This window comes from Centroberyx gerrardi, chromosome 7 (genome assembly GCF_048128805.1).
Source record: "Centroberyx gerrardi isolate f3 chromosome 7, fCenGer3.hap1.cur.20231027, whole genome shotgun sequence".
Classification (NCBI taxonomy): Eukaryota; Metazoa; Chordata; class Actinopteri; order Beryciformes; family Berycidae; genus Centroberyx; species Centroberyx gerrardi.
Window position 1 is genome coordinate 10324583 of NC_136003.1, and position 16645 is coordinate 10341227.

General features: G+C 42.6%; 2 protein-coding genes and 1 non-coding gene across 3 annotated transcripts; all 3 read right to left on the reverse strand.

Annotated features, from left to right (window-relative positions):
• Positions 1-1268: 1268 nt before the first annotated feature.
• Positions 1269-6500, reverse strand: LOC139913821 (uncharacterized). Its single transcript, XM_071901952.2, has 4 exons — positions 6353-6500; positions 5236-5418; positions 2459-2886; positions 1269-2426 (listed from the first exon to the last, which is right to left on the reverse strand). The coding sequence occupies exons 1-3, from the start codon at positions 6459-6461 to the stop codon at positions 2564-2566; spliced, it is 615 nt and encodes a 204-aa protein (XP_071758053.1). The 5' UTR covers positions 6462-6500; the 3' UTR covers positions 1269-2426; positions 2459-2563.
• Positions 6501-7231: 731 nt separating this feature from the next.
• Positions 7232-14163, reverse strand: plbd1a (phospholipase B domain containing 1a). The gene is made up of 11 exons (XM_071902028.2): positions 13980-14163; positions 13426-13648; positions 12952-13035; positions 12119-12260; positions 11771-11911; positions 10852-10996; positions 10332-10532; positions 9797-9937; positions 9251-9436; positions 8402-8508; positions 7232-8292 (listed from the first exon to the last, which is right to left on the reverse strand). Exons 1-11 carry the CDS (start codon positions 14047-14049, stop codon positions 8116-8118), a joined length of 1617 nt encoding a protein of 538 aa, XP_071758129.1. The 5' UTR covers positions 14050-14163; the 3' UTR covers positions 7232-8115.
• A 265-nt stretch (positions 14164-14428) lies between these two features.
• trnar-ccu (transfer RNA arginine (anticodon CCU)) lies at positions 14429-14501 on the reverse strand. Its single transcript has one exon. It is a non-coding gene; the product is annotated as a tRNA-Arg (tRNA).
• Positions 14502-16645: the final 2144 nt, after the last annotated feature.

Sequence of the window (16645 nt, forward strand, 5' to 3'; positions counted from 1 at the left end):
AAGATCCATCAACCAGCTAAAATGAACTGATGTTTCTCGCCAGATAGGTGTCCCAGCATTCACCCTCAGAGAGTCTTACACTCTTAGATATCAATTTGTGATGTTCAGGAGTTATTTTGTGATGAGGTTTTGTCATTTACTTTTTTGGTGTACCCACTTTCCCTCAACCTGCCTCGTCTACTTCTGCTCCAGTTAGTGATTTCCTACGTTTCCCTGAATGAATTTCATCCCTCAAAACTCAATGTGTTAAGGCTGTATTGCATTCTGGTCTATTGAGGCTATAATGTCAGTGGAGAAATTGTTTTCTCTTCCTCTTCTACGATGGGTTTGCCCTGTACGAGTTGAACATCGGTGCAAAATGGTGGATCTAGAAAGAAGCTCTTGCTCTTTGATTCTGAGGAGCTGACACTGAAATCTGATGTTTACTGTTGATGTTTTAGATAACTGAAAAATTTCTGCTATCAAACTCCATTGTAGCTGTGCTGGAAATATCTCAGCGTGACGTCACATCGTCATCATTTTTGTTTGACCAGTTATCCAACAAGAAAATGGGCTCTGAAATGCAAAGTTGAAGTCTTTTAGGGTGGATTTTTCCTTTCACTTTTTTCAAATGAAAAATGCATTTGTTGTCATTATACTACCTGTGATGTCACATCCCTACACATATTTGTAAGAGTATCCAAGAGAAACCTGCCTATAGATATACTTATATAATATATACTTACTTATATATACTGTACATCCAGCCTGTGGACAATTACCATTCACACGTGCACTATATGGCTGTTAGTATGAGAGTGCCCCCTTGAGTTCAATGGTCTTATTTTTTTTATGTCCAACTGAGAAGAAAACCCCAAAATGAGGAAAGATGTTGAATGTACTATTCTCTACTTTTACCTTTACATAGTTCTCCATTCATATTTAGGTAGATATTTCCTGCAGAAAGCTTATTGATTAAGAATATGTGACAAAATTATTTACCGTGTAAATAGCTAGTTCTACTGTAAAGACTATATCAAACCAATACTTGTCATAATATATCGGACATCTGAGAATATTTCTCTTTCGTACCAAAACTATGCTACCTTATGTTTTAATAAACTCAGAAATATTTCCATATGCTGATTTTTGTTTTGTGTTGTATTAAGTGATGGGTGAAATACACTGTTAGGTTTAAATGTGCCATTGTTTGGCATGTTTTTATATTCATTTTGTGATAATGTCCTCATCATAGTACACATAATACAGTTTGATTTTGCATATTTGTTTATTAAAAAAAAATTAACCACCAGTCCCTGAAAATGGCTGCTGTACAACTAAAACTGTATATTAAAAAACAGCACATACATATAATTCAGCTTAAAGAGAAGATGAGAAATATCCTACAATATACATGGCATTATTGGAGTCCAACTTACCACATAACACATTAGCTTTTATCTGACAATATTTCATGAAGTGGTGGTTTCTGTATAAAATTATGCAAACAGAAATCATTCCATATCACATTAAAGGAAACAATTAAATGCATTTAAATTTATTAGCCAGTTTGCTCAATTATGTACTTAACATAAATTACTCAAAACTCTGTACTCCACAAATCTGAGTTACATTAAATTTCAAACACTCAAACAATACATCGGCTGTGGGCCAAAATCTATTCAAGCACAAAATATCAGCCATTTCTATAATTTAATAAGGCATAGAAGAATAAATCACTAATCCAAAATGACACAATAGCCCCAATATTGTCTTGAGACGCACTTGAAACTGGAACAAAAGGAAAGCTGCAGTAGACAGAGCAAACAGATCAATGTGGCTGGTTGACCTCAGACAGCAGAGGTGCTTGTTTCATGAAGGACTTTCAGCAAGAACACAGCTTTTCCAAAGTAACACATGCCTCTTCACTTCACTAAGGACATAATGGCTCTTCAATTAACAGCTCACAAATAATCCACACAACCACACTAACACTAAACAAACTTCCCACGCCTGAGAGTGCGCTCAGTCCAGGCCATCAGTGACCTCACAGCCCCTGACACACATGGGCCAGCTCCTCTCTCCCCAAGATACAAAGGCTTAGGCTCTACAAGCTGAACCCCTTTGTTAGAGATATGAGAGCTTTTAGAGGAAATATAAAAAACAGGGGAACTGAATTTGTTCCTCGAACAAGAAGGAAGTGTGGAAAATCCGAGTGCCTCTCAATTCCTCATGGTTTTATACATTCAGCCGTACTAGGCATAATAGTTTGAAACCTCTCAGGTGAGGCTTAGTTGAAGTAGAAGTATGATTTGAAGTTCCTAAGAAAATGACACTTGAACCATCGGAGAAAACAACAACAAAAAACAGAGAGTCCACTTCCACCGGAAAACAATGTCTTTTAAAAAGATCATGTGGTCAAAAGTGGACTAATTTAATGCGGGCCACTACAGCCTGATGTGAAAAAACCCATAAAAACATGGTAGAGATAGAAGAAGATCCCAAGTCTGGATAGAACAAACAAAACAGGAAGAAAAAGTCATTTGAAGAACACACACACACACACACACACACACACACACACCTAAACAGTTTTGGTTGTCACTAAGGCGGTGCCACCCAGCTCTGTGGCAGGAAGTGGGATCCTGTGTTCTCTCGCTGTGCTGTATGCCACCAGGCCTCCGCCCCCCTCCCTCCCAGCATGCTTTGCGGGGCCCCTGCAGGCGGTGAAGCCCTGCTCCCACCTGGAGCCTGTTTGGGCCCCAACATCCAGGTGAGAACAGGCGAAGGGGGCCTGCGCTGCTCTCTGCAGCATCTCTGCCTGAACGTTTCTTTCTAAAGGCGCTGAGGGGATTTTGACAGGCGGCTCTGGTTTGGCAAGAGGCTCCACTCCTGGCTCCAAGTCTCCTGCAACAAAAGACAATAAAATGAATATCATTGAATATTGACATTGAATATCATGTATTGTTCATTAGGACAGCTAGTGGATCTTCAGACTAGACTTTGAGCAGCACTGCCCATAGGAAAATATAATGCACTGATATATTTTCTTCTTCTTCTTCTTGGATACTTATTGTTTTCAGTTATTCAAGAAAGTCATGCACTATACAGAGGGGAAAGAGAGAAAAGGTAGAGCAAAAAAAATAGAGCAAGAATATATTCCCATAATACAGTATAATAAAGAATAAAAAAGGCTTTCAAATCCCACCCATCCACACATATGTACATTATTTACTAATACATGTATTAGTTTGATAAACATATTTACAGAATATATATTCCTTGAATGTATTTGTACATATTTATTATATACAAATATTTTAAAATGGCCAAAATTGAATATTTAAATATATGTCAACATATTATATTTCTATATAGGAGGGTCAGAGTGGCAGTCAAATGGATAAGTTAAATAATAACGTTAAGTCAAATAGATGTTACTAGTTAAGATAAGTACTTTGGAGGATTTCCGCCTTTGTAACATCATATTTTTATACATATTAAACTGTAAATAGTACATAAATTCTAGCCTAAAACATTTTGTCGACTAGTGAAAAAACACAAAAATCTTGAAAACTTTACAAGACAAACGTTTCTGCATAACATCTCACAAAACATGGACTGTGTGTCACAACCACTAAATGGACAAAGATAAATACCTCTCGCCTTTTTTTTTTTACATTCCTGGCTGTCTCATGGATAAAGCTCTATTGACAGGCAGAGGCTGAACAATGCAGTCGCCTCAGTGAGGAGTTTAATGGCAGAAGGCGTGCGGAGCATCTACCTTTCCATGCAATGACTCCAGCCTCTCATACATAAAGCTGTAATGTTAGAATAATGGGTGCATGTGATTCTGTGTGCAACGGTAGCATCTCTCTGTGTGCCTTTTTGTCAGTTTATGTTTTCAAGGCCCTTTAAAGACCTCGTTTGTCCTCTTTAACCAACGGATGTGTGTTGAAACGAGAATAGCTAGTCAGGGAGTGGGGCTGACCCATGGGACCCCAGAGAAGAAGAGAACAGAAACTGGGGAGTTTCTAGTGTGATGAACGTCACACTTCATCACCTGCCTGCCTGCAACCCCACTTCCTCCACACTGCTCTCAAACGCTGCTTCTGTGTGTTAGATCCCCTGGCTGACACACTATGAGACATACCCACCACTCCATAAACACTTGAAAAACACCGTGTTGTCCTACTGTACACGATTAAAGAGAGCCACACCAGTGCAGGAATAAAAGACACAGGGATGAAAGCAGGGGCTGCAATATCACACACTGACACAATATCTAATATGTATATAAATCCTATTTAAGTAGCTCCCTGTTATTACAATAACTAGGGTTCAATCAACTGATAGCTGACAAAATTGACCTATTTCATGCCAAAGAGTTACAAGTATTCAGTGTTTAACAACATTTAGACCATCATGTGACACTAAAACTCTCCACTGAAACCCAGAATAATGAAATTCTTTGAGGAGAATAGCAACTACTTAAGGCAGGGTGACCGACTGCACCTATTCAACTGTTGGGGAAACTCTGGGATACATTAGGCCTTTAAATGAAGAATTGATTAAAAAAAAAAGAACAATTAAATGAATAAACAATATATGCAAAGAAGATCAATATTTCGTTAACTGTTTTTATGTAGATGTGGTCAGGGAGGAACCTCCATCTCTGACTAGCTGATATCCAATATTTCATAAAAAGCTGGCCTGATAATCGGCCTGATATATCATCCAGTGGCGAAAAAGTACTCAAATCCTTTACTTAAGTAAAAGTAGAAATACCATAATGGAAAAATACTTCATTAAAAGAAAAAGTTCTAAAGTAAAAGTATAGAAGTGTTAGCAGTAAAATGTACTTAAGTATCAAAAGTAAACGTACTCATTCTGAAGAAAAGTCCCTTTCAGAGTGTTAAATTATTAATGCATTAACCTGTAAGAAGTATTTCTAACTGCTCCATATACTGTTGGGGAGTTTAAACTCTAACAATGCATCATAATTTATGAGCTTATTGTATGTTTTGCATGTTCTGCAAAGTAACCAGTAACTCCAGCTGTCAGATAAATGTAGTGGAGGAAATATTTCCCTCTGAAATGTAGTGGAGTAAAGTTCAAGTACCTCAAAATTATACTTAAGTGCAGTACTTGAGTAAATGTACTTAGTTACTTTCCTCCTCTGATATCGTCCAACCATAATGGCTGTGATAGAATTCTGAACCTCCTGACTGGTTCATCATGTCTCTGCCTCCTCACCTGCGGCTCTGCTGTATCTGGTCTGTCGTCTGTATATGATGGACCAGAGGACCAGAGCCAGGATGGATCCCACTGCCAGCAGCGCCGACAACACCCACAGAGCCGGACTCAGCACCAGCAAAGGGTCAACCTGGGCCGCAGGGGCAGTGGCTCTCAGCTGGACGACAACAGCGGGGGGCGGTGCTGATGGGAAAAGATGGAGTCACTGCCTCACTGGGGAAATGGTTTACATGTTCAACAGCGATATGATCCGTATTCTTACTCAGGAGAAGACCGCTAACTGGGATTTCTAAGCATCAATCAGTTTCTAAAGGAGCACAGCTGTTGTCAAGACCACCTTTAGTCGAGTCCAAGTCAATTTCAAGACCGGGGACCGGATTCATTAATGTGTTCTGAAGATAGATCTTAAGAAATGACATAAGAAGAAATTTGATAAAGTTCTTAAGAAGGCTCTTTAAGTGCAATTCGTAGTAACAGTCTCATTTCTTACGAATTTCTTTAATTACGAACATCTAAAAATAGGACCTGAATGCATGCATGACTGCTGGTCTAGGAAGCCATTCTGTCTCTCAGCAGTCTTGGTGGATTTTCCTCCCTAGCTGCAACCTAAAGTACTATTTAGGGCAACTACAACTGAAATGAAATTAAAAGACAAACAGTGCTTGAGGAGTTTCTTGAGGATCAACAGAGATGTAGATCTATCTGCTTTGCACTCTACCCTTCAACATCCAACTAATTAATGCATAGGATTTTGACTGATCAATGCACAGAAGTTTGAGGGCCATTACATACTGTACACATTAGTAATCCTTTACATTCTTTGTAGTATTGGGGACAAAATAAACAAAGGTGGGCTAGGTGGAAGAGAACGTATCTCTTCAAATTTTTGGATAGGCAGGAAAAGGTCAAGTCAACATCCAAAAGTGGGCAAGACTAAGACAAGCGATCCTGAGACCCTCCTGAGACCAGACTCAAGCAGGCATACGAAAAAACAAAACATCATAAACACATTCATATCTTGGAATTAAAAACAGAATAGAGAGTTTGAGTTTATAGAAACAAACAACAAAAAACGGACTTGAAGAAGAATGCGAGAGAGAGGTTCAGCTGGACTCACCTGTTGTGGGTTTAGGCTGCGGTATGGTTACTCTGGGGGGTATGGGGGGCATGCAGATGAGGAGCAGCTTGTCCCACGTGGTGCCAGGAGGACAAACCTTCCTCGCCATGGCTGGAGCAAGGTGAGCACTTGTGGAGACTTGCTGCTCTGTTACTCTCCTCTGTAGGCAAAAGATGTGTTGGAGGCAAAAAAACAACATGTAGTGAAACCAGAGCGAACTATGACAGACAGAGTGGGAGGGACAGAGAGAGAGAGAGAGAGAGAGAGAGTGTGAGTGAGAGATAGAGTGAGAGAGAGAAGGGATGAGAGGGTAGGATTTACGAAATGAATATAGAGCGCCCTAACAGACGTTTCAGTTCCTCCATTTGATAGGAAAGAGTGAATCACTCAATGTGCCCCATGGGCTCTGAAAGAGAGTGGCGGGGGGTGAGGGGGGGAGGTTTGTGTTTCTGTTACACAAGAAGACTGTGGGCATTGGGCACCGAGGTCCCGACCTTTACGCTCCTTATTTTGGTCACTTGGTGATGCAGAAATCCAAGCTTGTTTTTCTGTCCTACTCACTGCAAGTCACTGCGGTTAACAGCAGCTAAATGTCCAAATTTCACATGGTTAAAAAAAAAAAACCACAGACACAAAGCAGCCATGCAAGCCATTTCTGTTCCCAGTATTGGTTCTTCTACAGAATACTATTGAAATATGCTGATCCGACTCATTTCCTGTCTGTCAGACTGAAATTAAAAACATGCCAAGCTGGGTCATGTGAGTGACTCAACTTGAAGCTCAATCAAATGGCATTTGGGCAATCTTCTAAACCTCCAAAGGCTGGTTATTAGTTACTAATGTATAAAACAAGACGCAAGATGCAGGACTGTATGGGTAGAATTATAAAATTTTAATAAACAATGAACATAAGAAGTATCATTTTGAAAGTGCAGCATTTCACCAACAGACATACATACAAAAATAGATGCATAAATCAGGCATAATAGCAGACAGCTGACTGGATCAATAGCCCTGAGTATGACATTGCACTGAATGTTTCATTTAGCACTAAAATTATAGTGTTTGCAGGCAGTGAGACATTCAACCACATGATTGCAATTTAAAAAAAAAGTTTGTCAAATACTGATCTAGTTTTCAGTTCTGCAAAAGTTTAGACAAAAATCCCAACAGAGAACAAACAAGATTGGATACAGCATAACACAAACGCTGGGTGTTTCTTTGATTTAGTGGATCGATTCGGCATCTTATAAAAACACAACATTACCCTCAATGTCCGAGGCACAAATGGTTGCAGGTATTTAAAGCACATAAAAGAGACTAAGAATCAATTGATCTCTACTGATTCCCAAACTTGATCATTCATTTTACCCTGAGACAGATATTCATTAAAATATTTAAAATATGATTGTTAGTTTGAAAGGCTGAGAGCCATGTTTCCCATTTCTTTAGGACGAAAGGCGTAACTTGCAAAAAATGTAAATTCTTAAGAAAAAAGCCTTAAAAACATCTTGGTAGGATGCAATCCTAACATTTAAGCAATAGTTTGAAAAAACAAATCAAATCATTCTTTTGATTTCCTGTGGACTGATGTCTACATCACAAAATAAAAATAAAAACAACAGATTGTGCCTTTGACCCTCTACATGAATGAGCAAAGTAATCACCTTATAATACATTCATGAATCTTCCTTACCCTCCTCTACACAGTCGGTCTGTCACACACACACACACAGACACACACACACAGACACACACACACCTCAGGGCGTGAAGAGAAGGGGCTGCATGCTGACGAAGGTGAAGTTGTAGTAAGGCGGCAGGCCCTGGTGGGCAGTGCTGTTGAATTTATCCCAAGAGAACGGAGGAAGGCCGTCTTGTGTCGTCGGCCCGTTCAACGCCTCGGCACGGAACTCCTCGGCCATGTGGAAGTCTGTTACCTGGGCAGAGTAAAATACAGGGACAATAGAAAAACTAAAAGCATTAGATATGTTTCTTAACCTGTGTGACCTGAATAAAAAGAAAGAGTATCATGTTGCGAGATCCTACCTTAGTGTCATAGCAACCTCCTGGTGAAGGGTGCACTGCGTTCAGGTCGTTACGGCAGCAGATGGACTTGCAGGGGTCGCCCTTGGAGTATGGATCCTTCTTGTAGTCTAAAAACAAAAAACAATAAACAGTAATTCATCAGTTGCACTGTGAAAAAAGAGGATGACTGATGAGGATTACATAGAAACAAGGCAACAGTAAACATGTCGTCCCCTACAAATGATGAAGCCCCTGTCTGGGCCAGTCATTAACAGATGTCAGCTTGTTTAGAGCTGTAATTGTAGTTCTCCCTTGGGCCAATCAGTGTAATTTTGAAAACTAGAATGCAGCGTTGAGATGCGTCATTTTCCCCAAGTTTTGTCAAAATCAGATCAGTGGTGTCTTAGATATTGCACGACACATGGATGAGCGAACATATGATGTAGTGCTCCACCTTGGGCTGATCAGTGTAACTTTGAAAATATGAAAACGCAGTGGTGAGATGCATCATTCCCCCAAGTTTCGGCAAAAGCCAACAAGTAAACAAACGTTTTAGTGCCCCCCTTAGGCCAATCAGAACAATTTCAAAAAAGCCAGAATGGAGCTATGACACACATCATAGATAGATAGATAGATAGATCAGAGATATTGTGCATGACAGATAGAAGGATGGACCGGGCTGATCCATTGTCCCCCAGTTTCATTGTGGGGGACAAAAAATATTACAAGAGTGTACTGTAAGTGAAATGAAACTAAAAAAAACACATAAGGAATGAAGGTTCCCGCTGAAGAAAAGTGTCCCGCAGCGTGAATATACAGAGTCAGGTGGATGTGACAGTCATCGTAAGACAAAGGAACCAAGCCACACACCATTGAACCTCATGATGTGCTTCAAGGAGTCCAGGTCGTTGACCTCAGCCTGGTCCCGGCGGAAGATCTTGGCTCTGGGACAGAGGTCATAGGAGAAGTCGTCTCCATACTCCTTCCACATCTCACTGTAGCCACTCAGCATGTAGATCCTGCGGTGGAAGGGGATGTTGTAGGACGGCCAGTAACCTACAGGAAGGAGAAGAAGCAGGGAAAGGTGAATCCTTGAAACATCCAAGACTCTTTAATTTTATGCAGCTGTGGTACTTGGAGGGTTCATTCTAGTTTTGTCCCATATCTGTTGCTGTTTGGGTCCAAGTCAGATTGAGCTTGTAGTGCTAAAACTGTTTTTCTAAAACATTTCGACTGCACTTGTCTTAGTTTTAGATTACAGTAAGACTAAATTACAATGCTAATTTTAATTTCACATTTTCTCTAGCAGTGGTGGTAACTTCCTTGCTGTGGTGGCGCACCACTGCTACATGAATACAGAGGAAACACTGATCCAAGAGAACACAAAACTGCATTGTAACGTATATCTGTTGTTACCTCTGCGCAGGACCGGCGTCTGGTCGGAGTACTCCACCAGCCCAGGGATCTGCTCCACCACAGTCAGAGCTCCATCGTCAATGCTGTGGCTGAGCTTCACTTTGCTCCTGTCCACCACCATGTACTGGTTGTTATAGGTACCTAAAGGGGTGGAGGGTGGGTGGTGGTGAATGGAAGAAGGGTGGTGCAAAAGCCAAAGAAAAAAGTCTACATTGAAAACAAGAGGCAATGGAGCATTTGCCATCAGGATTCCTAGACTTTGTAATGACCTGCATCCTTCACATCACTTCTTAAAACTCACTTTTATAGACTTTTTAATGTAATGTTCTTTAATTAATTGTCATTGACCTTCCTCTTTATGTTGTACGTTTATGTTTCTTGCTTTGCTTTTAATTTTTCCTGCTTTGTTGACATTACTTTTTACTTTTACTGTTGATTTAATCTTTTTATTCTTATTTATTCCAGTGTAAAGTGATTTGTACCTGTGATTTGGATGGTGCTACACAAATAAAGATTATTAGTGTACTCTACTGACCAGAGTTGTACTTGGAGAAGGTTTTGGCCCACTCTTCCCCGGTATGTGCCAAGCTGTGAGCCAGCCTGACCCTCTGCCACGACAGCAGGCTGTTGGGGGAGATGACGGCAAAGAGGGAAGAGTTGAAGACATTGTTGGTGGTCTGGGTCATCATCAGACCGCTGCCCAGGAGGTAGAAGTCATCGAGAGACACCAGGAAACCTGCAGGAGGGATGGAGAGATGGAGAGAGGGAGAGAAAGTGAAACGATAAGCTGATGAGACGATTCCAGACGCGACGGTTTTCAATGTTCACGAGCAAGACGCATTCCAAAGTGGGATTCTTATCTACTCCTGTCAATGCTTTTTTCAGTTATAACATCAGAGAAAAGGGGTATATGTGTGTGTGTGGAATGGGGTATTGCACAATGTATGAGAGATTAGAAGAGACAAACTATAGACTGACTTTACTACCCAAAATAGCAACAACCAAACGCATAGCAAACCATGTGTTATTCTTTAAGAGGAATTTTCAGTGCGTACCAGGATAGCTGCTGAAGGACAGGCTCCCAGTGGCTGTGTGGGGCTCACTGATATGGAAATCCCAGTGCTTGTAGATCCGCATGGTGGCAGCGTAGGTGTACCAGCTGGAATGGGCGAACAGTAGGTTCTCAAAGCCCGGCAGCATCTGAGGTGCAGGGCGGGTGATAGTAAAGTTAAGATTCAAGATTTAATATGGTACAGAAATTACTGGAATTTGCGACCATGTGACTCAGATTAGCGCTCTGACAAAGGTTTATTTTAACCAAAATGTTAGTTCTGCAATAACTGGTTGAGCAAGAACAGTGTGCTGGACTGGAATGTTTTTTTGTGACACGAACGTGACTCAGATTAAAAACATTTGACTCGGCACAGATACAGTACACTTCATGTAATGAGCCATTTTAGGGGTCAAAGGGCAGAGGGTCAATAAACTGACAAAGCTTCCTATTGCACATCCTTAAATAATGTGCTAGTGCAGCTACATAATCAAGTCAAATACATGTAACATGCATCTCACACAACACATTTGGCACAAACATTGGGAACAATAAAGAAAGCAAACAGGTTTATGAAATAAACACATATCACGGTAGAACACAGAAAAAGAACGAATACAAACAGCACAGAACAAAACTGCACTCCCCATAAAGCTGTTGCGTGTGGGTGTTGTCATCCTGCAGGTTTAGGAAAAAAATCTGCAGTTGTGAAATATTTTCCAGGTTGAAGAGGGTTAACAAGGGTGAGAGACACTTTCTGAGCTTTCTGTTGGGGTGACTGAATATCTTTAGAAATAAAGAACCTACACTGATGAAGAAGCATGGATGGATGTATCGAATTTACTTTACTGCCACATAAAATTTGTTAGGTTTGTTAATTTAGCCGACTTACACCCTGACCTCTACACTTTATGACCTCTGACCTTGATGAGTGCAGAGCAGTGTCCCATCCCTGGCAGTCTGAAGTCTCTGAGTGGAGGCTTGGAGGAGGGGACCAAGGCTGGGATCAGATCCAGCAGGTCTCCCACTGCATTCAGGAACTGGACAGCAAACAGGGACAAGGGCTGCGGGAAGGACACCAGATAAACAGCTGTTAGTCCGCAAATGAACATGAAGCGTTTTGTTTCCACAGTGAGACAGATGGCATTTTAAGTAAAATACTGAAAGGCACTGAAATTATGAGCTATTTGGAGATCTTTGCTAACAAACTAGTGTCATTTTAGAGAATGTAATCATTTGTGTTTTTAAATTCTGAGAAATGGCCATCACACCTGTTTCCCTTTTCCCTTGGCCCAGTGTGCGACTCCGGCCTGGAGTCCGTCCAACTGAGCCACTATAAATCCAGCGTGTTTCCACAGAGGATCAGAGCTCTTGTTCAGTTTCACCTGCTCCCTGGTCCACGAGTCTTGCTTCCTGAAAGCAAAAAAGCAAAGTGTTCTCCCTGTTTACTGCTCTCATTTCCATGTGAAGTGCTATGATACTAAACACGCAAATGATAAGAGCCACACACGTGGAGTTATTATAATAAAAAGCTGTGATTTACTCATCATAAAGAAGTAGTCAAACAGCTACATTTTGATTGCCATGACTTTCACCATATTGCTGTTGTCAGACCGCAATACTTGTGCATGTTTTGACTTGAACTGAAGAACCACATGGCCCACTATGGGAGGAAGAAAAATTAGCATACTCGGGCCTGTGAAACCCTTTCAAACCTGTTGTACCATGTAAAAAATGCATAGTTATCAATCCAAACAATGCATTTTTTCTTTATTCCTGAAAAGCTGACATCCACAGGAATAGAACAATACTGTCTTTTAGATTCTGGTCAGCCTGTGTGCTGCATACAAGAACCGTCATCACTGACATGCTGAATTTGACAATATGATCATTGTCAGGCCTAAATTGAACTAAGCTATGGTCTGCTCAAGAGCAGCCTACTGCCATTACAGAGGGAGCTCACATGTTTGGCATCATGACAATATGAGCTGAGGTGAGGATATGAAAGATGATGACAATGATGTGTGACTCTGACTGTATATGCAAATGTGGTGACACCTCTGTGGTTTGGGTGTCTTTTAAAAGGGAAAGAGAACAGACTCACTTCATGAAACTCTGGACCGCAGCTAAGACCTTTGGGTCGTGGATCAACTGAGGATACATGTTGGCGTAGTGGTCGATCATCTGCCTGTTGGGGGGAAAGACAGAGATTTAACAGACTGTCATGAACTGAGGATGGTGCAGTGAGTAGAGAGAGCAGAAAGCCCAGGTACACGTCCCTGGTGACAGCAACCATCTGCCCTGCTGAAGTGTCCTTGAACAAGGCAGTGAATCCCTACCAGCTCCAGGGGGGCTGCTCTGTAGCTGACCTTTGACCTTCCTGTGAAGCAGGGGGGCGGGGGCAAGCGAAAAGACAAATTTCTCCTTCAGGGGTCAAAAAAGTATCCGAAAAAAGACCTTGAGATAACCATAATCTTAGGACTGGAGCTTATCTTACATTACTTACTGGTGTTTTTCGTCTCACTCTCTTTCACCAGTTTTGTTTTTATTAATGTAGGAATGTCAAGCTGACTCTTACTGGGCGGTGAGGAAGCCTTCAAGGTAGCCGGCTAGGAAGAAGGTGACCTCATCAGGCTCGGGGGTCTCCCCGTACCCGGCCCGGACCTCCAGGACGCTCCAGCCTGTACTGGACAGGGTATCGTTCAGGTACCCGTATGCATCCCCCTCTTTCTCCAGCACTCCCTCCTTCAGTAGGACAGTCTTGTGTGTGGGATCCCAGTACACTGTGGCTGCTGTCATCTCTGAGAAAATGGAATTGATTTGCAACAGTCATGCAGGTTGTTGTAAAGGGCAACGAAGTTAGGGCACTTAGCACTGAGTAGGTCAATAGGGCTTGGATTATGTGTGGTGTTACTGTGGTATATAGTTAAATACAGGATATGCAACTCAAACTGGCAACTCCAATATGCCTAAAATCACAACAAATTAAAAGGAGCGCGTAAATGTAATACCAACAGTTGTGATATTTTGCATTCACAACAGCATGCTTACACAGCACTACTTCTTACAACAAGTAAAGCGAGCTTCCTATACAACCTGGGCTGTGATTTCTTGTAAAGCCGGCCTACTTACTGTCAGCAGTGGCGAAGGTCTCAGCCACACTGAATAAAACCAAAAGACAGAGCCTCTTCTCTAAAAACATAGCTTGTTTGGAGTTAAAAACAAAAAAAGTTCGTCGAAGTGTGGAAAAGAGACCGTTGAGCCTAAGGTGGAGGAGAAACAGAAGCCTTAATGACACAAGACGAGAGGAGCAGAAAGTCCCGAGGCAGCTTCAGGTTTCCTTATTGGTGGAAGCGGAGCGGAGCGGTTGCTGATTGGCTGCTGCAGTCCAGCCGAGGGGTTTTCTGCAGGAACGAGGAAAAGGAACGGGTTGGTTCGTTGGCTATTTGTGAGTGAAAGGGGTTAAAATTATGGATTAAATTGACTGGCGTATTTGCCTCAGTAACAGTATTCGGCGATTTCAGGATAGTTTGAGAAGTTTTCAATCGAAAAAAAAACAAAAAAAAACGAGTAAAACATTTCACCCCAGATGGGACTCGAACCCACAATCCCTGGCTTAGGAGGCCAGTGCCTTATCCATTAGGCCACTGGGGCTCAGATGCACATTATAATTGTCGCATGGGTATTTACGAATTACAGAACCACAGTGGGAATGTGACTTTAATGACAATAAGTTTACGTTACATTACGTCATTTAGCAGACGCTTTTGTCCAAAGCGACTTACAATAGTACATTTTGTCAACAGTAGTGAAACCAACTGCGCATCACAGTCTTCATCAGCTAAGACTTTTAATAGGAATAAGTAGCATTCGTTGACATTTTTTATTTTTTAAGTTTAAGAAGGGTAAGAAGATAGGTTAGTTCAAGAGGGGTCCAGGTGTAACCTGAAGAGATGTGTCTTTAGTCTCTGCCGAAAGATGGGCAGTGATTCGGCCGTGCTGACAGAAGGGGGGAGCTCGTTCCACCATTGTGGCGCCAGGGATGAGAAGAGTCGCGACCGGGATGAGCGACTTCTGAGCCCATGTAGCGATGGAGGGGCGAGGCGACCTGCAAGGGTGGAGGAGCGGAGGGAACGAGGCGAGGTTTGGAACCTGACCATAGATTGCAGATAGGGAGGGGCAGTCTGATGTACTGCCCTGTAGGCGAGTACCAGTGTCTTGAATTTGATGCGTGCAGAGATAGGAAGCCAGTGAAGCGACCGGAAGAGGGGAGTGACGTAAGAGAATTTTGGTTGGTTGAACACCAGACGGGCTGCAACGGTCTGAATGCGCTGTGAAGGTCTGATGGCAGAGGGTCGCCCAGCCAGAAGAACGTTGCAGTAGTCCAGGCGGGAAATGACAAGTGCCTGGACCAGGAGTTGTGCCGCTTCCCTCTTAAGGAACAGGCACATTTTGCGGATGTTGTAGAGGGAGAACCTACAGGAGCGGGTTGTCGCTGCAATGTAGGCAGAGCGGGACAGCTGGTTGTCCAGGATCATCCCGAGGTTCTTGGCAGTCTGAGAGGGCAACACAGTGGTGTTGTCAATGGAGATGGAGAGGTCTGTGAGAGGGCAATCTTTCCCTGGGAGAAAGAGTAGCTCTGTCTTTTCAAGATTGAGTTTGAGGTGGGGCACAGACATCCAAGCACTGATGTCTTTGAGACATGCGGAGATGCGTCCATCAATTTGTGTATCTGAGGGGGGGAGGGAGAGGTAGAGTTGAGTGTCGTCGGCATAGCAGTGATAGGAGAAGCCATGAGAGGAGATCACATGGCCAAGGGATTCAGTATAGAGAGAGAATAGCATGGGCCCCAGGACTGAGCCCTGAGGGACACCGGTGTTAAGAGTGCAGGGTCTGGACAGAAATCCCCTCCATGAGACCTGGTAAGAGCGGTTAGATAGATAGGATGCGAACCAGGAGTGTGCAGATCCAGTGATTCCCAGTTCAGATAGGATGGAGAGAAGGATTTGGTGGTCAACTGTATCAAAAGCAGCAGACAAGTCAAGGAGGACAAGGACAGAGGAGAGGGATGAAGCCCTGGCAGTGTGCAGGGCCCTGTGTGACAGCAAGGAGTGCAGTCTCAGTAGAGTGAGAAGCCTTGAAACCGGATTGAAGAGGGTCCAGGAGGTAATTCTGGGAGAGATAGGGAGAAAGTTGGTTGGAAACTGCTCGCTGAAGGGTTTTGGATAGAAATGAGAGAAGAGATACAGGTCTGTAGTTCTGGATAGCAGCAGGGTCAAGAGAGAGTTTCTTAAGAAGAGGCTTGACTCTGGCAGTCTTTAGAGCAGCTGGAACAAGGCCTGAGGACAGAGAGGAATTGATAAGGGTATGAGGAAGGGAGTGATGTCGGTGGAGATGGTTTGGAGAAGAGTGGAAGGGATAGGATCAAGGGGGCAGGTGGTGGCTCGGTCAGACCTGACAAGTGTGAGGACATCTTCTGGGGAGAGGGTAGAGAAGGAAGCAAGCCCAGGGACAAGGGGCAGAGAAGCAGGTTTGGAGTAAGGAATAGTGTTGTTAGTGGCTGGATGATGGAAGGAACAGCTGATGTCATCCACCTTCTTAGCAAAGTAGGTGACAAAATCATCAGCTGAGAAGGAAGAGGGAGGGGGAGGGGAAGGTGGGTTGAAGAGGGAGGAGAAGGTGGAAAACAGTTTACTGGGGTTGGAGGCACAAGACTGGATTTCAGTAATGAAGAAGGAAGTCTTTGCTGTTGACACAGCAGAGGTGAAGTTGGAGAGGAGAAGGTGGTAGGCAGCGAG